Here is a 24,148-nt window from a genome sequence, read left to right as displayed (position 1 = left end):
ATCTATGGACTTCCAATTTGAAATATGTATTAGACAGTGCTATGTGATTGGAAGTCAGGAGAAAAACTGATTGAATCTATTAAAGTTAGAAATTATATCTTGCTTGTTTTTTTATCCAGTAAGCATTTATTAAGCATCTGTTATGTGTGAGGCACTGTACAATTTAAATTTAAATTTAAAACTGTTCTTCTTAAGGAGTTTTATACCACTTAAAGGATACAGCCAGGGGTGTGCAGAAGCTAACCCATAACTACTCACAAAAGCCAGTTGTTCATTCTGTTGTTGTTCGCTTGCATTTTGTTTTCTCACTCCTTTTCTTTTCTTTTTGATCTGATTTTTCTTATGCTGCAAGATCATTGTATAAATATGTTTGTACATATTGAATTTAACATATAGTTTAATATTGGATTGTTTGCCATGTAGGGAAAATCTGAAACACAAGGCTATACAAGGGTCAGTGTTGAAAAATTATCCATGCATATGTCTTGAAAATAAAAAGCTTTAAAAACGAAAACAAAAACAAAACAAAACAATTCTTTAATTGTCCTGGACAAGATGAAGTCAATAAACATTTACTAAGTTTTCTCAGTAAACATTTATTGGCAATGCTAGCCAAGCCTTTACCCAAATCCTCTAAGGATAATTCATTCAATTATGTGGAAATTTGTATCTGATTATAAATTCTTAGGGAAAAACTATGTTAATATTTGTGAATATAGGATGTTATACTAAGAGAATCATTCAAAAAACTACTTGAAACAATTAAAAGCTAGAGCAAAGTTCTAGGATATAAAATAAATACACATAAATCACCAGCATTTCTATGTGTTATTAACAAAGCCCAGAAACAAAAGATAATAAGATTGTGTGATGATCAATTGTAATGGACTTAGCTCTTTTCAACAATGATCTGATTCCAGGTAATTCCAGTAGAATTGTGATGAAAAGAATCATCCACATACAGAAACAAAACTATGAAGAATGAATGTGGATCAAAGCATAATATTGCCTCAGTTTCCTCATCTGCAAAATGAGAATGAAAAATAGAACCTATTTTCCAAGTTATTATGATAATCAAATGACATAAAATTTATAAATTGGTTAGTACATCATGTGACCCTTACCAAATCCTATGTATTCTTCATGATTAAGTGACTTCAGTGTGTCAAACTATGTCAAGCATTAAAAATACAAAGATTAAAAAAAGCCAATTGTTAAATTTTCAGTGTGAGCATTTACACTTCAGAAATAAGTAAATACTACCCAAATCAATGTTTAATTGAATGTTGTTGGTGGTGTAAACTTAAGTAATGTAGAAAAAATTAATAATGCATATTATCTTTAAAATATATCCTATGTTTTTATAGAAAACAAATTATTAAGCGTTTATCAGCACACCATTGTATGTAACATATATACAGATAAAATTATATAAGAAAATTTTGATATGGAATGAGAAAATATTAATAATCAGGAGGTCCAAGAAATAGATCCTGAAGCAGGTGGCATATGAGTAAAGACCTAAAGGAAACTAGGGACTCTATTAGGCAGATGAAGTATATTTCAGCCTAGGGAACATGCAAAGGCATGTAAACACTAGATAGAAAGTCCACTTCAGAAGACAACAAGGAGGTCACTTTGGCTGGAATGTGCCGTACATTATATAAAAGGGAGTAATGTACAATAATACTGAAAGGGTAAATTAAAGCCAATAGTGTAGAGGACTCAGTTCTCTTTAAAACCGAGCACAGTTTGTTTTCCATAGTAAGCACTTAATTAATACTAAATGAGTGAATGAATGTTAGAGAGACTAGAGTACTGTATTTGAAATTTTTAAAAAGAACCTAGATTCAAATTATGCCTCTAAAGTAGTTGATGTGAGATAGGAGGCAAAACACCTGACTTTAATCATGCTTTCTCACCTACAAGATGGTAATAACAACTTAGTACTTGCCTTACACAATTGTTCTGAGGTTAAAATGAGCTCATATGTGTAAATCATCTTGCAAACTTTGCAGAATTGTATAAATATCACTTTTTTATTAATGATGGGATGAAAGAACAGAATCGCCATACTGAATCAGATCCATGTTCAATATTCTGTCTCAGGAAGTATAGGGGAACAGTATATTCATCATCAACGTGAGATTAAAGTTCAGATATCCTGGTGTCTTCTAACAGTCTGCTATTGTTCCATCATCCATGAACTTAGAGAAAAGCCTCCCTTGACTCTATTTATTCAGCCTGTGCCACATCTTGGGGGTAATATGTTGCATATTATATTGTTTATACTTGGGGTATTATGCTTGGGTAATATGTCCCATAAGTATACTGCCACCTGTGGGAAAGAGTACTTCCTTTATTTGTGTTAACCTTATCTCTTTAAGATTTCAGTGGTGGTACCCCCAAATGCTAGAACACAAGCATCTCTTGGATTTAGCCATACCTTTTCTTACATTATACATTTTGAACATTCTTTTCCCATTCCCCCTCCTTTGATTCAGCTTATACTTAAAGCTGAGATCATTTGTGGTTTCTATGGCTTCTGAAGTAAAGATGGGGTAATCCTTCACCCTAATTGCTTTCTGTATTACTTTCAAGAACAAAGATACTTTGTCCTTGAGACAAATACTGATCTAGTGAACAATCTAGGTGGAAAGGTACTTAGCCCATGGCCTAGAACAGTTTTGTTGTTGTTCACTTGTTTCAGTTGTGTCCAACTTTTCATGACCCCATTGAGATTTTCTTGGCAAAGGTACTGCTTATTTTTTTTCTTTCATTTCTCTTTTTAGCTCCTTCATTCTTCTCTTAATACTCTCAGACAGGAGCAGTATTATACTTTGGACTTTGAAAGAGATAATTCTCATCATTCCTGGTGCCATCTCCATAGGTTCTAAGAAACAGACATTAATTTAATAGCTTTCCTATAAAAGAAGAGAGCATCTTTAACTCCCTTTCATTTTCATCCTGTTCACTGATCTTGGCTTAGGTAAGTCCACTGCTTCCCGGATGTTAATCACATTCCAGATGACACCACAAGCAGTGACCACAAAGTTGTTGTTGTCATTGAAACTCATGACACTAAAGAAATTATTATAGTGAGAAAAGTAAGGGAGAGGATTGCTGTTTCATATGTAACATTCTTAAGGCACAGAACTTAATTGTGCTAGACTGTCTTGTATAGAATAGATATGCTTATCAGATATATATATTGGCTATGTGACATTGGGCAAGTCATTTTGGGGAGAAAGGAAACAAGAATTTATTCAGTGCCTCCTCTATGCCAAACACTGTGCTAGGTGCTTTATAAACGTCACATTTGAGTTGATTCTCATACAGCTGAAAAGCAGATGATATTACCTCCATTTACAGTTGAGGAAACTGAGGCAGTGGTTAAATGATTTGCCAGGGTTCACACAATAAGTGTCTGTGGCTGGATTTGAACTAAGATCTTTGACTCCAAGCCCAGTGCTTAGTTCCAGGGGCAAATTCTCTTAAGACTATAATTTTCAGAAAAAGTCCCAGCATACTTTCATAGAAGAAATTTCCTGATTCAGCAATTCACTTTACTAATAAGTCACAAATTCTGTCCCTATTCTACAATCCTATGAACTCAGGTCAATTGACTTATTGCTCAGTGATTGTCCTACTGCATTATAACTGGAATGATTTGGGATCATAGGCAATCCATGTCTGTTGTTGATATTTAGCTAAACAAAATCTAATCCACAGAAAGAGTGAAATAGATTTTATTATTTACTCAGCAATCATTAAGCATTTGTCAGACTATGGAATATAGATGAGGAACCTATATCTTAAGTGACAGCTAAATAGTGTCTGAATCAAAGATTGGCACAGACAGGACTGAATGAGTTTTTAAAGCCCAGAGACAAGAAAACAATGGAGAGACATAATTATAGGCATGAATATTGAGTATTGACTTTTCAGGCTGTTAAGACTATATAGAATAAAAAGAAATGAACTTGAACTATAACAGGGTAGATTTAAATTGGACTCTGGACTGACTCCTGCCATTCTAGTGTGACAAATGATGCCCAATTCTAAAAAGCATTCTCTTTTACAATATGTAGAATAAGCTCCCCCACCTCAACCTGGGTGGTTATCAATGTGGTCTGTTCATGAATTTGTCATTTTGTCTTTTGTGCAATTTAAGAAGGAGGCTCAGAATAAGGAGAGTGCTCTGAGATATAAAAAGTCCAGATCGGAGGCTTTTGAGCATAAAAATCAGCCTCTGTACTGACATTCCCTGTGACCTCTGGGAAAGCACTTGCCTCTTCTGTGGTTTAGTGACTTCATCCCACCTGCCTCACAGAATCTGCTGTGAAGAACAGCTAAGTTGCAACTGCTTAATAAGTATTTAATAAAGTGGCTCTATAAATGCTTTTAACCAAAAGAGGGCTGACTGACAAGGATGCCTTGAAGGTTAAAACTGAACTGGCTCCCATTCCAAACATGTGCGTATGAGGGAGTATATATATATATGTGCACGTACTGCTAATGGGATGCCATTTGCAAAGAGTATGGCAGCCTCTTCAGACCCCTATGGTTATCTGCTTTCCATTAAACTCAGAGTATTCAAAAGTCCTCTGTTCTAATCCTAATCAACCTGGAAGCCACCAAGCTCAGGCATGAGGCTGTCAAACATGAGTGGTTGCAGATGTCAATACATGGATGGCAATCATCCAAGAAGATAGATCAAGACTTAGTCACTGAAAAATACATGCCAGGACTTCTCAGTTTCATAGCATCATCACACCCCAAAAGGGAAGCATGTCATGACAGTAAATCAATAACCTCTTGAAGACAATTCGTTTCTGAAATATTCTTGATTAATTACGCCAGTGCATGCTTGTTCAGCAACATGACTTTGTGCTAGCATTAATCTAATGCTTTTTGCATAAAGCAGCATTAGAACTGGTTCCCATAAGTCAAATTGGACATTTAAAATCAGACTTTAAAGATCGAGTTATAGATTTTAAAATGTCTCCATGTCAAACATAATTGTCTTTATTGCTGCTTCTAGATTTTTGCCAATCAATCAAAATAACATTTATTTTAACGTAAACAATGGTAAATTAAAACCATGTGAAATTACTGCCTTTGTTAGATAAATAGGGGATCTTCAGACTCTTTATGGCACATATAGACTACAATGGAAGAGTATGATGAGAGAAAGTAGCCTTATAGTAAAGTATATTACTGATTACTTTATATTCAGAAAAGTATGCCTGCTGTATGTTTTACAAAGAGGCCATTTAGACTCATTTTTCAGTTACATTTGGAACTGGGGAAGCATCCTTCATTTTGATGATCTCACCTGCCTTTTTGGAATCTCAAATAGAAATATTTTAATCAGGAAGTTATAATTTTTTCTTTGAATATAGGTTTTAACAAGCCTATTGGATTCCTAAATGAGATTATGCTATATTTAAGGACATAATTTTTTCCCCTCAGTAGAATGTAACTCCAATATACTTAAGAGGAATTTACCAGGTAGCAAGTTTTCTGAAAAGCATATAAATATAATTTTTAGTAAAATCTTATTTTCTTATTAATTAAAATATTATTCCAAAGAAGCTTCTAACATTAAATTTCCTTGCCTCCCAAATTCCCTACCTTCATTTCCAGTAAGTACAGATTGCTGTCACAAAACAATACTTCTCTTCACTATGGCATCAGATCCATGAGCTCCTTGATAGGATTTCTCCCACCAGACTTATAAATTATAAATCATCCTTACATGGCTATCCTAGAAGACTCTTGTCTACATTCTCTCTTAAATCCTCCATCGAAAGCATTAATTAATTTCTTATTTAGCTATATTTCTTTCAACTTCATGCCCCAGGAACAACTTAAAACTTTAAGATCACTTTGCCCCTGATATTCTCAGTGCCAGAGTACTCTCTATTCTTTAGCTCTCCTCCCTCTGATTAGATAAATTTTCTCAGAATGCCCATTTAAGGAGGATGCACAGGTCAGCCACATGATGAAGTTGAAGCAGAAAGAGAGGGAGGGAGGGAGAGAAGAAGGAAAGAAGGAAAAGAGAGACAAAGACAGACAGACCCAGAATCACTAACTAGTAACTATGCAAAGCCAGATTTAAACTCAGCTTTTTCTCACTCAAAAACTAACCAAAACATCAAGAAAAAAAGTAACAAGAAGGAAAAAATAATTGAAAGGAGGCCTTAATCAATATTGGTACATAATAATATCCTAACTACAACCAATCCCATTGTAAAGACACACAGTTGTAAAAAGAATTCAAGAAACCAACTTCCCTCTTCCTTTCTTCATTTTATTATAATCTCCTGGGTTATGTTTGTACCCATCTTAATTTTTAAATCTACTTTCCAATAGCTGTTGTAGATAACACCTTTTTGGCACAGATTATATTTAACAACATGGATGGAACCCTGGGCCTGTAAACAGAAAGCTCTTCAATTTAATTCTAGTGCTTTCTCTCTTTTGATTATTTCCTATTTCTTGGAAATAACTTGCTTTTTATATTTTTATTTGTATTTTTTTCTTCCCTCTGCAAGTTCCTTGGAGGCAGAGGTGGTTTAAAAAAAAATTTTTTTTAATATTCCTAGCACTTAGCACAGTGCCTGGCATATAATGGGCTCTTAATAAACTTTTTAAAAAGTTTGAAAATTGTTACTTACATGCAAATTAGGCAAATAATTTAATGTAATTAAAATTTAAAGATTTATAAGATTAAGGTATCATACTACCTTACAGGGTTATGATGGGAATCAAATACAATAATGTGTGTAGAGTACTTTGTAAACTTAAAGCACTATTTAAATGTAAGGTTTTGTTTTGTTGTTATTTATTATTTTATTTGTTATTTTGATATTTTCACTAACATGGAGTTATTCACTTCTAGTTTACCATTGTGAACCTGATATAGATGCATCTATCTATAAAAGGCATCTCTCTATACTTTGATGGCCTGTGTGAAATGTTAGTCATTGTTGTACAAGTTCCTGAGAATAGGTATTTACTTTAGAAAAACCAGTATCAAAAAAATACCTTGATAGTCTCAGAAGAGATCCACAATCAAGGTAAAATCAGACTCTTAGCTCTTAATGGGATAAGATAATAAGTGACAGGAGAAAACTGCATCTAGTTTGTGGACAAATCAGAAGCTATCTCAGTGACTGATGCCAGTTCCAATAATCTTGTGATGAAGAGAGTCATCTACACCCAGAGAGAGAATGTGGATCACAACATAGCATTCTCACTTTTTTTGATGTTATGTTGTTCGTTTGCATTTTATTTTCTTACTCATTTTCTTTCCTTTTTGATCCGCTTTTTCTTGTGCAACAAGAGAATTGTATAAATATTGTTTACACATATGTTTACACTTATATTTTAACATGTATAACATATATTGTATTGTTTGCCATCGAGGGGAGGGATAGGGAAAGGAGGGGAAAATCTGAAACACAAAGCTATACCAGGGTCAATGTTGAAAAATTATCCATGCATATGTTTTGAAAATAAAAAGCTTTGAAAAAAAATCTCAGTTAAGATGAGATAGCCTGTGTTAACCAAAATTAGCGGAAACACAACCCCCACAAGAGTATCTATCTCCACTGTTAAGGAAAAAGCATCTTCTAAACTGATCAAGTAGAGATAGTTTCATCCAAATTATGAGTGGAATAATAAGGACTCTTACTAGTTACTAGTCAAGTCTCTAACCCTAAGCATCATGGTTTTCCAGAAACCATTTTTTTCCCCTTGTTCTTGAGCTACCAAGGTCCTAGTTGTTACTTGTAAGAGAAGAAGCTCCAGCTACTCAACACTAAGAATTCACATTGAGATTGTTCCTACTTTAGAGTTGTTCACTCGACTTACGTGAAGTTCCTTCAGCCCAAATTTTAGTTATTCATGTCAAGTGTTTGATGTCATTACTTCAGTGTTAAACTGTATATGATCTATAATTTGACCTTGGTCGTGTGTGTATGTGTGTGTGTGTGTATGTACATACACATACAAAACTTATTAACTATGAGACACAGTTGCAAGTTGGAACTTATAGATTGAAAGCAAGACTATGCAGAGTCAGAACCTTAAAGTGAGAATATCTTGAGCTCAAATCCTGCCTCAAACACTTTTTTGCCACTTTTTCTGGGCAAATCTTTTAACTTGTCTGTAACCTAGTTTTCTCATCTGAAAAAGGCATGTTAACTATGCCTACCTCCATTTCTCCCAGAATGGTTGTGAGAATATTTGGATACTTCTAAAAATACTGAAAGCACATTGTAAATGCTATCTATTTATTCCTAGTTAAGACAAAACATAACTGTGCTCAAGAGCTTTTTTTTTTAGCATCTAATAAAACCACACACACAGGTATTTCCTATATATTCCTATGACATTACAAAAACACTATCCACTTACTAACTTACACTATCTACTAAACATTTACATTTCATCTTAGGGTGGAGAGATCCAAAAGTAGTTCTTTTTTTCAAGTTTTTTTATATTCACCTTAAAACCATACTTCTGTACTTATTATTGTTTAGTTGTTTCAGTCATGGCAGACTCTTTATGAGCCCATTTGGGATTTTCTTGGCAAAGATTCTGGAAGTTTACCATTTTCTTCTCCAGCTCATTTTACAGATAAAGAAATTGAGATAAATAGGGTTAAGTAACTTGCCAAGGGTGATTCTGCTAGTAGTAAGTATCTAAGACGGGATTTGAATTCAGACCTTCCTGACTCAAGAGTCTATACTCTACTTTGTTACCTAATTGTCCTCCCATTTATCTACCTACCCTGTCATTCTTGGTAGATCCTACTCAAATCATTTCCTTCACTTAGCCTCATTATTTTCTGTCTTTGAAATGGGAGTAAGAAAGCTTACAAATTAAGAGGCAGTATAGTGTTGGATAGAGTGTTAGGCTTGGACTTAGGAAAACCTGAATTAAAATCCTATCTCTGATATTTATGGGAAAAATCATTTAATATTCACTTCTGTTTCCTTGTCTGTTAAAATGTAGTAATAATTGTTGCAATGTCTGCCTATTAGAGTTATTTGGAAGGATAAGATAAAATCAAATATTAGCTCACTACTTTGCATACCTTAAGTCTCTAAAGAAATATTGGTTTTATTACATCTTCCTTCACAGGTTCATGAAGAAGGTACTTTGTAGACCATGAAGTCTTAAAAAATATAAGCAACCATTATTCTTTTTTACCTCTATACTCTCCATTTCTCCCTTTTCCACTTTGGCTTTGATTCCCTCTCTATCCCCATGTGTTCATTGTCTTTGATCTTAGAGAGATATAAAAAGTGATTGAACATCAGGATAGCAGTTTAAGCACAGCATTGTTCTGGAAAAGACTGGGAGTAAGGGTATAGTAATTATTGTGCTTACTAGAAGGGGAAGAGAGTGGAAAAACAAAGGTAAAGAAGTCATTTCCTCTTCTTAGGAGCTAGATCCAAGATGAGAAAATCAAGGGAAAGTAGAGTAAGTTGGGCTTTTATGTGGCTTCTTATTCTGATTGGAAGGGAAGAGAGGCTTCAGTAAAACCAGAATTCTAGGTCCTTTTTTTCCTTACATTTATCAGACACCAAGTCAATCCAGAATTTTTACAAAATTTTATTATACTTCAGAATAGTATTTAGTAGGCTAATCCCTCTGGCCAATCCAAGCTTTCTATCCATTATGATCCAAGGAATAGACTCTTTGAGGTCAAAGTGACACTAACATGCCCAGAGCAAACTTCATCATCTTCCCCTCTAAACCCAGTCTTCCTCCAACCTTCTCTTCCAAGTGCTAACAACTTTTAAATTACTCAGATTCTAAACCTTAAACTCATCCTCAACTCTTCCTTCTCCCTCAATACCTCCCCACCTCCATTCCTAATCCCAATTCCAAATCCAATCAGTTGCAGTTTCCTTGGCAAATCAGACTGCTCTTCCAAAGATTAAGCCTAGTCAGTGATTTATGATTGGTTCTTCTTTTTTCAAGCATTATCCCCTAGTCACTTTAATCATTCTTTATTGAGATTCTAATTTTTCATTGACTGGGATTTAATCTGGGTAGGTATTCTTTCAAAAATAATTAAATCCTCTGTGATTTCATAGAGTTGCCAGTGACAAGGGGAGCCCCGAAACACACACACACACACACACGCATGCACACGCGCTTTCTCTCTCTCTCTCTCTCTCTCTTTCTCTTTCTCTCTCTCTCTCTCTCTCTCTCGTACTTTGGGGGGAAAGCTTGGGAAACTCCCTCAGAGACCCACCTCAGCGATTTAAGATAAAGTGGTGTTTCATTCTATTATCTAGGTGGGACTAGTTGAGTCCAGGACCACTCCTACTTAGCCATAGCTGGAGATCAAGATTTCTATCCAACTCTAGTGAGTTAGAGATTAGTCCAGGGACACTCATTCAATTCTAAGATTCTCTATTCTGATCCAAACTCAAACTGCCCCCAGCCCCGATCAAAAGCTACCCATGTAACAAGCTTCCTTCAGCCCAGCTCCTTGCAGAGGACTCAAAAACAGGAATCATGTCAAGAAACCTCTCTTTCCCCTTGTCATAGCTGCCACCTCTGCCCCCTGAAAAGACATTCTCTTTTCAGCGTTATTCCCTCTTTATCTCTCTCACCTATTTCCCTAACAGGATTATACCCTCTTCACCTTCCTGTTGGGATTTCTCTGCTAGATCTTTACTTCTTTCTTGGGGTCTATCACCAAAGAAGTCAGCCTACAAAAGCCAACTTCTCAATTCTAATAATAAACTTCTTTTGCCAGTTTAACTTTTCAGGTTTGTATATTCATTTATGAAGGACCTGCGCCAACCAGAAGGGGGTTCCCAAAACTCCTTGCCCTGTGCTGAAACTCATTATTTTTGGCTCCCTAACTGGGAATTGAGGGGAGCTGGAACCTCATCATTTTTGGCTCCCTGACCAGGAATTGAGGGGAACCGAATCTCATCACCAAGACTAAAGTATTCATTAGATCATTAGTCACTTGGTGATGAGTTTCCTTGAACCCAGCTGGTCCTTGAACAACAGCCATTGCTGGGTCCATACTCAAAGTCTCTCCAGCTTGGGATGGTACCTGCTAGAACCTGCATTTTGTTGGCCTAGCTATCACCTGCTTCCATGCCTTTACACACTGTCTCCTATGCCTAGAAAGTATTCTTTTGAATTTCCTACTATGTGTACTATGTGTACTACCTGGATTTACTCAGATAAATAATGTGCCTAATGAAAGAATACATAATCAAGTTCTCTCAACCAAATAACAACTACTTAGCATAAATTAGAAAGCTACCAGTTGGCAGTTCTAGAATATCTTTCTATAAGGGATAGAGTTATGGTTTCTGATGCACAGTTAATTTGAGAGCACATCTGAAGTTTCTTGCTCTGAATCCTACTTTTGCTTCCTCCTCCAAGCACCAAGATTGCTAGTTAGAGATTCTAGAGAGACACAGAACCTCATAATCTTCAGCTGCCAATCCAGCACCTTTCTTATGAAATTTAAAAGATAAAGTCAGGCAGCAGGTCAACAAGACAAGAAATCATTGTGAGCAAAATTCTCAGAGAACTATTTCTTCAGTGACTTCCTATTCTTTATCCTGATTGAGTCTATATTAGTCACTCATCTTAGTCAACTAGAAACTAGAAAGCATTTGACTAAGGAAATCTTAATTACCTGACTTGGAATTTAATGCTGACATTCTAGCCACTTTTATTTAACATTGCTCTTTTGAAATGTTATCATTCCCTACTGTATGCAAGGACCTACTGTATGCAAGAGTACTCTTTCTACTGCCTGGATTTACGCAGAAGAATAATATACCTTAAAAATATATATATAATCAAGATCAGATTTTTTATTCTTCTAAATATTTTAGTTTGTTTTAAGACCCTTTGATAGTTAGTGATAGGCAGAAGACTCATTGCCTCTTCAAGGCAAGCAGAATCTAGGAGATTTACTTAAGAAAGTTTACTGAACAATACTCTTTTTGTTTTTTATACACAGTGCAAATGTTCTCTCCCAAATTCTGTTGGTTCATCCTCTGGGTGTGACTGCCTGTATTTCTCCCCAAATAGTGACTAAGTTGAAGGATTTCTTCTCAGAAGAAATAGATCTGTGTCCATGCAATTAATTCTTGATATGGCATCCATACCTGGAGATCTATAACATTAGCCCATTAAGCTGTTGCAGCTTTTTCTGCAAGAGTTTACAAATTTGAAAAGATCAGAGATGTGGACAGATGTTTATCCTAGAATCTCAGTTAAAAGGACCTTCAGAGCATACTATTTTCATCTTTATTGTTTTTTTTTTTCCTTTCTCATGGTTTTTCCTCTTTGTTTTGATTTTCCTTTCACAATATGACTTATATGGAAATATGTTTAAAATGATTTTATGTGTATAATCTTTATCAGATTGCTTGATGTCTTGGAAAGGGAGGAGGACAAGGAAGGGTGAGAGAAAAAAAAATGGAATTCAAAGTCTTATAAAAATGAATATTGAAAAGTATCTTTACATGTAATTGGAAAAAATACTATCAAGTAGAAATAAAAAAACAAAAGAAGAAGCTTCAGAAGCCATCTTCACTCTGGATCTCTCTCAAACATCCCCTCTATAACATATCTGACAGGTGCTCATAAAGCCTTTGTGTAAAGAAGTCTCAGGAGGTGAAAGCAACTACATCTCAAGGTGATCTGTTTCACCTTTAGAGTCCTGATTGACTAATTTAAATTGGCCTATTTACAATTACTAGACAATGTGCCCAGTTCATTGGAGCCATGCAGAATCTCATCACAAGTACTATTGTACTTGTAACTCACAAGTCACAAGTACTATTGAAGTTAAGTAACTGTATAAAAAAATGAAATAAACTCTTTTCAATCAATGATTAGAAATGACTATAATGTGTAATTTTGTATTAGTTATGTAACAATAGATAAGTCCAGTCCAATACATGATACTTCATTTTAGTGTGAAAGCAACCCAGGGTTCTTGTAAGCTGAAGAACATCAACTCTCTTAGGGCCTGCCAAGCTTGAACAAGTATTCAAGTACTCTCAGAAAGTATCAGTATTCCAAGGACCAGCCTTCCTAAATATGGAGACGTTTTAAAATAGTATGCTTTTTTAGAAGAGCTCCCACATTCCTCTCCCTACCAATCTCTCACCCTCCTAATTCCTCCACACAACTATCATTAATTGATGACATGAGTATCTTGAACAGCTGTGTGGGTGTGGATGTGGGTGTGAATGGTGGTGACAATCCTTCTGTATCTATTTGAAGACTCTGATTGCCTTTTCCTGGTGGATTTACTAGTTGGCATAGGGCATTTATACAAAGTCCCTTCTAGTTATGAAATCTGAAGGACAGCAAGATTGCCAGTCAACAAGCTGAAAGTTGCTTGTATAACTGAAGAATATTCATACTAATTATTTGAACTTATTAAAAATCAGAGAGGGGAGAAATAAAGAACATACTAGAATAAGAATCAATCAGGATAACCAAGTTCTAGTCCCTCTTCTACTACTAACTAGTTTTATGATCTTGACGACTCATTTATCTGTCTGGGACTTGGTTTCCTCATTTGTAAAATGGGAAGTAAATGATCTCCAGGGTCCCTTCTAGCTGTCAACTTTTAATCTTTTAGTTTCTTCTAGTTTTTACAGTTAAAGACCCTGACTTTCCCTTCAGTTCTGTTCTTTGTATGCACAAGGCAGAATTTCAAGATTGTTTTTCTAATGAGACTCCCCCTCAAAAAAAAGTCTTTGTCTTTAACATCATTCAGAGTATATTTCATAAATACCATGAGGTATAATATTATCTGTAATGTTTAATCAATTTGGTTTGAGATTTGTTTTTTCCTTTTCCATTTTTCCCTTCCCTAAGAAGTAACAAAAAGTAGCTTGATTTCTAAATATATATTTGAACTCAATATTAATTTTCTTATTTATAATAATTTTTGGCATCCTAAACTAGTATTTGAAATTCCAGGTATAGATAATATGAAATAATTGTGTTTATAATAGAAATATTGATAGAATATTTCCAGAAAGTTATAGTGTTTCATGCAAATGGTTCTGTTATTTCAATGATATTGCATTCCCTCCAAATCAATAAGCATTTATTAAGCACCTATTATGTGCCAGGCACTATGCTAAATGCTCTAGAAATATAGGTAAGGAAGAGAGCACATGCTTTGTGCCAGACACTATGACTAAGTGCTTTACAAATTTAATCTCATTTGATCTTCGTAATAACCCTAAGAAGTAGGTACTATTATTGCCCCCATTTTACAATTGAGGAAACTGAGTTAAACTAAGATTAAGTGAATTGCCCAGGGTCACACAGCTATAAAATTTCTGATGCCAGATTAAACTATTAACTTTCCAAGTTATCCATTCCATATCCAAGTTAATTATTCCATAATTCCAAGTCTATCACTATATCTGCTGCACCACTCAGATGTCTGGATCACAATCCATCTATACTTGGTTCTATACTATTATAGTCCATAGACTTCCCAAAACTTTATCACAAGGGGTCTGTGGTCTATACAGCATGTTGATAACCTTCTTTGCTTCTGCTAATATCACAAGACTACCAAAGATGCAGGCTATCCATTGGATCCCTTTTGCTGGCCTTTATTTGTTACATATTTCTTTACTTATACATTTAAATTACATCTTCATAAATTCTCATTTATTATGGGTTGTAGCCTGCTCCTACCTCTAAAAAAAATTTTTTTTAAAAAGCAGAAATGTACATTTTCCCATGATTTCCTTCAAAGCCTATTATACTATTCAAAAAGCAACTACACCATTATCAACATGCTACTGAAGGAAAAAAAGTAGAATATTCCCCTTAGTCCTGTGTTACCCACCTGACATTCTCTGAATGCCAGACATTAATTACTAGTATTTTGAGACTCAGAAGTTATCCAGGCCACTGTTAAATCTGTGAGCCAGAGGTTTTTCACAGTTTTATTATTTCCTACTCAAATAATTTTTCTTTTTTTATGAAAATAAACAATAAGTTCTTCCAAAACTGTATTGTTTGATCTTCCAAAGATCTTTTTTGCTCGCCAAGGCATACCTACCACCTGTTTCCATTAGGCTCGAATACCAATGAATGTTTGAAAAACTTCACTGAATAAACACTAAGTTCAGAATTTTCTCCCTGGAACATCACACCACTGATAAAACAAAGATGTTCTCCTGGCTTATGAGCAGGTGAAAGGAATTGAAACTGCCAAATGTCTATCCATAATTCAATTTGATTCAATAAACATTTTATTGAGTGCCTACTATGTGCCAGGTACTGAGTTAAGTGCTGGGGATACAAAAAGAGACAAAAGACAATCCCTACTCTCTAGGAATTTCTAATCTAATGGGGAAGAAAGGAGTATTTTAAGCCTCTTGCATTTTTAACTTAGTTCAAAAGACCTCTCAGAATTGCCCATGTGTTCTCCAGATTTTAATTCTCAGGACAATGGCCTCTTTTGGGGTGCTGTAAACTTTTTTAAACTAACTTTTCAATTAAGCTAACTTTTCAATAAGCATTCATTTACTTTTATTTTTACCTTTCCCTTTCTCCTCTCTTGGGGAATTGGTCATATCCAAAATGTATCTCATTCTGCATATTTATTCTCTCACCTCTTTTTCAAGGAATAGGTAGATGGGTAATACTTTATATTTATTAATATTATTTTAACCTAGATTTATGTGGCTACAAACAGTCTAATTTAAAGCTTATTGAAGAGGTCATGTTGACTTCAGAAATGCTCTAGGGAAGCTAGAAATCCATTCCAGAAGTGCTTGGGTCCACCCAAAACATGTTTTGGGTCTGCTCCCCCAGATCTTTGGGGTCTACCCAAACCTTGTATTTTGGGTTCCCCAATAGCTTTGACTTCACATCATTTTTATTGACTGTTTATACTTAACTACTAGAATACATTTCAATAAAAAGGCTTTCAAACAGAACTTTATATGCTGATTCCCTCATTTGAAATCTATGTAATATAAAACTCACAGTGACTCAAGAGAAAGCCTCAACTTTCTCCAGCTCTTTCCTCTGCTGAACCAACAATTAACTTCTTTGTTAAACTTTTCCAGGTTTTGGAATTTATTTTGAGCATGTGTAGTGGTTTTCATCATCAGCCTTCTACAATCATGATTGGTCATTTTGTTGGAATAGAATATGACTGGTTGCTCTAACTGTTCATTCTACAACATGTTAAAATGGATGTAGCCAAAGCCTCATCTTATATGAGCAAGAACCAGTGCAATAAGACTAGTTTTGGGTAGATATAAAAATATTCATTTCAATGTCTTGTTTCTTACTATAGAAAAGCTTCAAAAATAATGAGTAAAACAGAAACACCAATGGAATCATGTATAGTCCTTATAGACAGAACCAAGTCTATCTCATCTTTTTAGAATCCCATACTTTGGTGATACCTTGTTTTATTTGGCTAGGAATTTATACTCTTCCAACTGCCACTGAAGAATAGTTCAAGGTGTAGTGACAATGAGCTGTCTCATCTGATGGTTGTTTTTATTTTGGATTTTTTTTTAAAGCATACAACAGTGCTGCCATTTATATTAATTGAGATGAGGACATCGCATCATCAGTATCCCAGCAGGAGCTGCGGACTTGCTGCAGTGTGCACCTTTGCTGTTGGCTATATATTATGGTAAGGACTGTGCATGCTGTGTTTTCATATTGTATTAGATTTTGCACTGCTAAATTTGGGCACATATTTCATTATGGATATAATCACTAACAGATTCACACTGCGTGCCTCATTTGGTCCAAGACCTGGGCTTTGTCTAGTTTCCCCAGTTGCTTGTATTTTTAGAAAGTATATGCCAAACCTCACACAACAGGAATTTGTTGAACAATCCCATGTAAGCAGTGGTCTCTCCAAGGCTACATTTTTCAACCCTTTTTTCAAACTAAATGTTTTTCTTGGACACTGATTTTATTACTTAAGAACTTTTTTTTTTTTTTTTTTTTTGCTTAGTGTTTGTGTGTATATCTTTTTCCTTTTTCTCTTTTTCTTCACTTTCCTTTTTTTATATAATGGAGTTGTCCTGTGAAACCAGAATGGGAAAAGGCGAATTATTTAAACTCCCTCTACTAGAACTGAAGACGTCGATTTTCCTAGTTTAATTTAGAATCTATTCCAGAATTAATTTCTAAGTGCAAATATATTTCATGATTTGTTAAGTACATATTAGAACTTTTTTTTAATTTTTCTTGTTATCTTAGGGAAAATTAGACCATAACTAACTAGGGGACACAAGATTTACCTGATAAAGAAGATTTTTAGCTTCTTCAACTTTCTTCAGAAATGTTTTCGGACTGCACATATTTCATATTTCTCTCATGATCAAAACCAAATCACTTTTGGTTTCAATACTCACCAGAAGGGCTTATAGCATCTCCCTCTGCTTCTCTTATTCTGAGATCTAGTTCACCATCTTTTATCTTGAAGGTGTAGGTGAAGTCCTTCTAGGCTTAGCAGTTGTTATACTTCACCCCAACCAAAGAAGGTCACTGAAGTGTGTTCTCTTCTGCAAAGTGAGTTATAAAGCTTTGGCTCTACAGAGGATTCTATTCTTGCCAGCCCAGAAATACAGGATAAAACTGAGCTTAATATTTCACATAGTTTAAAGGAGTGATCACATAATGCCCTAAATTTGAACAGAAGAAAGATTCACTGCCAGGAAGCCAGACAGTCAGTTCTGGAGTAGCATTTTTTAGAAATGGCCTCAGTAAGTTTATGACCATCCCATACAGCAGTTCCTATATCCTCCCTTTGCCCCACTCCCTCCAAAAACCCACAAGCACTTGTGCCCTCTATAAGAGTAATAAAATCTTCTGCTTTGTTTTCTGATTCATGGTTTATTGAAAGAAAACCATTATTAAGAAACTGCCTTTTTTCCCTTTTTTATTCTTTTCTCTATATAGTTGACTTAATTACCCTGCTTTATTCTATGCCTCCCTCTCTTCCTGAGTCAATCAGCACTATTTATTACAAGATGCTGAGGCTACAAAGAAATAATTTAATAGTCCTTACCCTCAAGAAGATTGCATTCTATTTATGAGGAATGAATATATGTATATGAATGTATTTGAGTACAAAATATAAATTTTTTTAAAAAGATGATTTCTTTGGGGGGAAGGATTAAAAGGAAGGCATAAACAGTTAGAAGGATTAAAATCTTCAAACATCAAAACACTTTTATTTCTTCTGAGTAATGGCCCATAAATGAGGTGATACTCTAAAATAATGAGATTTCAAACAAATTCAAAATCTTACCTGCAAGTCAGCATTTCTCAAAGCTGTTGCTATGGGAGCTTATTGACCTACTGCAATGATGCTGCCATTGGTGAAAACATTATTTTTTAAAAATAAACTCCTTCTTGGGAACCAGTTTACAAGCCACACAAGAAAATTAATCTTGTTACATTGTAGCCACGTCTTTTATATGGATGGGAATGGAAATTTTTTACTCTGGGAACTTTGGCTATGTTTCTGCAAAGTCATTTATATGCTGTCAAATCATTTGCATCCTGTTGGGCCCCAGAGGTTCAAGAATTCTGTTCTGATGTACTTTCCCTCCCAGTCTGTGTGACTCTCTCAAGTTATGCACCAAAGCCCATGGGCTTCATTATAGACCCCCAATCCCTTAGTAAAATGAAGCACCACTCACTCTTTTCAAGCCAACTGAGGGCTCTTGCCAGCTTTGCATATTCCTTAAGCCAGCCTGTATTTGTTTGGAATGTCTTTGCTCTAGCCAGCTAGTTCGCTCAGGTTTGTCCTGAGAATGCTCTCAAAGTGTAGTTTTTCTTTTGGTATTCTGCCCCAGGCATTCCTAGCAAAGCCAATAGCCAAACAATGCCCCACACATTGGAGGTCACTTTATGTAAATCCAGGGATTTAATTGTTACCAAAAAGCTTCTAGCTTTCTCTCTCTCCCAGTTCATCTCTGGGTCCATGAGCCCAACAACAACAGCCAGATTTTCCAGATATGAAATCCTTTAATGTTCTACCAATGGTGTAACTGGAAAGTCTGGGACCCTCTGCCAAAATTTCAGAAAATTACCATATCCTTTGGTAATTTCAAAATAAATAGATCTCCCTTACTACTTGGGGATAACTTTACACCTTGAGAGAGAAAGGGAAAGGAGGCCCCTGACTGGCAGTGCTTCCTTTGTTTCTTGTTGCCATTTATACTTTCCCCAAGCTGACCTAGGACCCAAGAATATTTAACCCTCTGGGGAAAAGGAAGAAAAGTGAATAAACATTTATACAGTATCTACTATGTACCTGGCACTGTGCTAAGTGTTTTGTTTTGTTTTTTAATTCTCTGTCATGTGTTCCTTATAACAACCCTGTGAGGTGAATGATATTACCCTCATTTTTACAGTTGAGGAAACAGAGAGTCTCAAAAATGAGATCTGAGCTCACTTCTTACAGAACTACAAGCCCAAGGCTCTATCCACTATACCACCAGCTGTCTCAGCAATCTAAGTAATAGATTTTCAGCAAGAAATTCTTATTTCTTTAGTGCATTTTGTTATAGTGGGTTCTGTGTGCCAAACTGTACTTTATGAGTCTTTCCTAATATTTTGTAAATATCTTTCTTCAGTCCATTCTTCCCTTTATTGCCAAAGTGCAATGGTCAGGTCACTGCCTGGATCACAAATTTGCCATGGTTTCCCATTGCCTCCTGAGTAAAATAAGACCTTTTAGCCAGATAGTCAAAGTCCTCTGCAGTATGGTTCAACTTGCTTGGGAGACAGGATGGTGCAATGAATTATTACTCTGGTGATTATTAATAACAACAGTTAGCATTTACTTGTATATTACATATTACAAAAAAATTTACATTTTATCCTCATGACAACCTGAGTAGGGTTGATACTATTATTATAACATCTTTCATATGAGGAAACTGAAGCAGACGGCAGTTAAGTGATTTGCCCAAAATTAAATAACTAGTAAGTGTCTGAGACCAGATTTGAGTTCAGGTTGTCTTGGCTATAGATCCAGTGTTCTATTCACTGTAGCACCAAGCTGTCACATAATCCTGGACTTGGAGTCAGATTTAGAGACTCACCTCATGTGTGATTCTGGGCAAGTCACATAACCTCTTTGACTTTTCTTTCTTCAACTGGAAAATGAGGAATTAAACTCAAATGGCCTCCAAGACTCTCCCTCCCCCTTACTTTTCAAAATCTATGCTCTTACGATCTTACCCATATTCTTCTCTTGAATTTCCCTTTCTCTTCCCCAAAACAAATGCATACATGCAAAAAAGAATGCTTAGATTGTGCATATTATGCTACGGTTTATATTTTTATTTATCTTATTTTATTTTTAACATATATATTTTATAGTTTAGCTCCATATTGTAACATATACATGCACATACATATGTATCACATAATATTCAGTTACAGCTACTTCTTCTACATCTTGTACCTTATAATCCTAGGAATTGAAGAAGCCCCAAAATGCCAAACTAGGCATTACTCAGTAGGTCAACTCATTCAACAAGAGATTCAAAGCAATTGATTCAATTGACAAATATTAATAAAGTGCTTAATATGTGTTAGGCAATATTCTAGATCTCTGGTCAGAAAGATATTTAAAAATGGCATAAAATCTGCCCTTAAGGAATTTACAATCCAGGAGGATGGCATCCATCCATCCAAAAATAACTATAATTTAGAAAGTAATTAAATACAATAAAGTTTAGAGGAGAAGACAAACACTATCTATTAGAAATTCAAGGTGGGTATGTGATCATTTCTACCTAGGAAGACAAAAAAAAGAATCAAAGAGGAGGTGGAAACTCAATTTGAATTTAGATGCTAAACCACTTGGTGCATATATGTTTAGTATTGAATATTGCTTTATTATCTATGCTACCCTTTAGCAAGATATAGTTTCCTTCCTTCTCTCTTTTAATTAGATCAAATTTGCTTTTGCTTGATCTGAGATAAGGATGGCTACCCCTGCTTTTTTTACTTCACCTGAAGCATTCTGCTCCAGCCTTTTACCTTTATTCTGTAGTATCACCTTACTTTAAATGTGTTTCCTGTAAACAACATATAGTGACACTCAATTTGGATTTTTGAAGGAGAAAGATTAGTAATGATGGAGAGAGTTGCCATTCTAGGTACAGGGAATTACATGCAAAGAGAAACAGAAGTGGCAGAGGTGAAGGCAGGAATAGGGAACACAGACTAGTCCAAGATGGCTGAACCTACCAAGTAATCAAGCTAGAAAAGATAGCAAAGAAATTTGTTAACATAGTTGGGAGAAATAGACATTGAGCTCTGACAGAAATAAGGCAACATCTGCTCTCAATAGTCTTAATTGGACAATCAGACTCCTTCCTCCAACTTGTTCAATTCACTAAACATTTATTAAGTGCCTTCTATGTATCAAGCACTGTGATACTTATAATTAACTCCATCCTAGCTACAATTGTAATTCTTATCACCTTCTGACTACCCCTAAGTTCTGGGGATACAAAAAGAGGCAAAAGTCAAGGAACTTAAAATTGAATGAGGGAGACTACATGCAAATATATACAAAACAAGCTACATACAGAATAAATGGAATAATTAATGGAGGGAAGGCACTGGAATGAAGGGGAGTAGAGAAAGGCTTCCTATAGGAAATAGGACTTTAGGTAGAATATTAAAAAAGTTTTAACTCTTGGGCTGTTTTTCTCAATATACACTTTAAAATATGTTTGTATTTTATTGGAAGGAGGGGCAACAAGAAAATCAGCTAAAAATTCTTAGTGGCTAAAGCAGTGTCCCTCTGGGGGGGAAAAAAAAATCTAATTATATTGACAGCTTTCCTTGTATGGATATCTGTATTTCCACTCCTCTTGTGTGTGTCCCTAGGAAAGGCTTTGATTAAAGGGTGTGCTGTAGTCAATTCCACCAACTTAGAAGAATTAATTGTAATATTTTCAGTATGAACATTTACACTTAGATATTGGCAAATGGTATAAATCAGGACTTGGTATATTGTTTATTTGGCTATCTAGACTTAGGAAGTAATGGAGAGATGTCAGTAATGCAGGTTAAACTTAAATGTGTGTTTTGTGTACATTTTTTTATTCCACAGAGTGGGTTGTTATACATTTACCAGGACACCCCTGATTAGAGGCTATAATATACAGTTTAACTTGTTGGCCAAATATAGCCGTCTGTTTTTGTACAGCTCAAGATCTAAGAATGATTTTTTACATTTTTGAATACAATAAAAACTCTGTTTTAAAATGTAAAAGACATTTTTAGCTGAGGGGCTTATAAAAATAGGCAGGGAGCTGAATATGACCTGTAGTAGGCTGCTCAAGGTCATCTGCTTCCTTGATAACCCCTTCTGAGTCCTGTTTTATTTTCTTTTACACGTGTATGAACTGAGACAAGGAATCTTGACAAGAAAATTGATGCCCTCAAAACAATAAAAGTCAATTCACATAAGGAAAAAATTTCCAGAATATATTATATGTGATATTTATCACGAAGAAGCTGTGTATGATTGTGTAGTTGTATGGTTAAGAGAGTCATTAACAAGCTAGAGAACACATAGGGGAGTACAAGTTGGATAATGAGAAGTCATTTTTATAACTGGAGGATGTTAAACTAGAGAAAAAGACTCAGGAAATATGATTCACTCCCATCAGATTCTTTAAGAATTGTCATGTGGAAGAAGGCGTTAGTATCCTTGGCTTCAGATGGCAGAGGGACGTGGACTGATCTTATATGGCCTAAAAGGTGATTAACACTACTCTGGGACTTTCTGCCGCCAATAGGGCCAATACTCAGGAATTCAAAATGCCTTTCCTCAAAAGCTTCTGCCCAGCACTTACCTTTTCTCTTATCTTTCTCTGAGAGCATTTTTCTTCCACATTGATGAGTAGAGAATACTCTGTCATCTATGAAAACTGTGGACAGTGAAACTCCACACTTTTCTGTGCACTCAGGATAATCGCCTTAATAATACCTGCCATTAGTATGGTCTTTTATGATTTGCCAAATGCTTTCACCCATAATGTCTGATTTGATCTGCAAAACCCTTCAAATGTATAAGGCTATGGGTTAATCTCCATTTACAGATTAAGAAACTAAAACTCAGAGAGGTTAAGTGAGTTGTCCAACATCAAACAATTCTGAGAGTCAACTGTAGCTTAAATATTCTAACCCAGAGGCAGAGCATTATCTAAGAATTTTTGTGCTGGGAATAAACATCATGAAAAGACATGTTCAGTTGACTTGGAAGTGGACTATATAATATAACATTCTATACAGACAGACACAGAGGCCTCAAAAAACTGAAGCAAGGGTACTTATATGGAAACAGCAATAAAAGGAGCAGAACAGGTTAAAAGAGGAACTCTTCCCATTGCACCATTTAGTAGCTTGCTGTTTTAAATTATTTTTCTTGCTAAGGAAGCGATAAACACTGTTATTTCTGGGCTACAAAAGAACTGTTAAGTTTTGTCAGTGCCCTCTAAATTCTACACTGGGACAAAGCTCCTGTTTCCCCATCCTAATTATGGCTCTGAGTAGAGTAATATTCTTCCTTTCCAGTGAATCATACAGACAAAATATTTTTCCCTGAAAATAATCTAAAATAGTTCCATATGAAAAGTGTGATATGAAATGCTAATGAATAAATACATATACATACTTGTATTATATGTGTGTATGTGTCTATGGTACACACATGTTATGTTTACATATTAGTATATGTACATATATGTTTATATATGATATCTACTTGTGTGTTAGCATTATATGTGTGTGCATATACATATGCATATATGTATACATACATACACACACACACACACACACACACACACACACAAGAGCCAGGTAGAAAAATGCTATATTTAGAATCAGGAAGATCTGAGTTTGTATGCTGCCTTAAAAGTTTACTAACTGTGACATTGGACAAATCACATAAGTGCTCAGTTTCCTCATCTATAAAGTAGAAGTAATAATACCACTTACTTCACAATATTTTTGTGAGAATCAATGAAATAATATGTATGAAACACTTTGTACAACATAAAGCACTATATAAATATTC

General features: G+C 35.1%; 1 protein-coding gene across 4 annotated transcripts in view; it reads left to right on the top strand.

Moving 5' to 3' along the window:
* Positions 1–24,148, top strand: part of AIG1 (androgen induced 1) — a 328,968-nt gene that overhangs the window by 269,304 nt on the left and 35,516 nt on the right. For all 4 annotated transcript variants that reach the window (XR_004233594.1, XM_031964185.1, XM_031964183.1 and 1 more), the window contains one exon: positions 16,593–16,708. Coding sequence is in view for 3 of the 4 variants with exons in the window: in XM_031964185.1 (XP_031820045.1) it covers positions 16,593–16,708 (116 nt within the window). In the remaining variant the exon portion in view is untranslated. Of the gene's footprint in view, positions 1–16,592; positions 16,709–24,148 lie in introns of those variants that run through there.

The sequence above is a fragment of the Sarcophilus harrisii genome, chromosome 4 (genome assembly GCF_902635505.1).
Source record: "Sarcophilus harrisii chromosome 4, mSarHar1.11, whole genome shotgun sequence".
Lineage (NCBI taxonomy): Eukaryota > Metazoa > Chordata > Mammalia > Dasyuromorphia > Dasyuridae > Sarcophilus > Sarcophilus harrisii.
The sequence above is the reverse complement of the archived record's forward strand: the minus strand, read 5'-3'. Positions and strand labels throughout refer to the sequence as shown.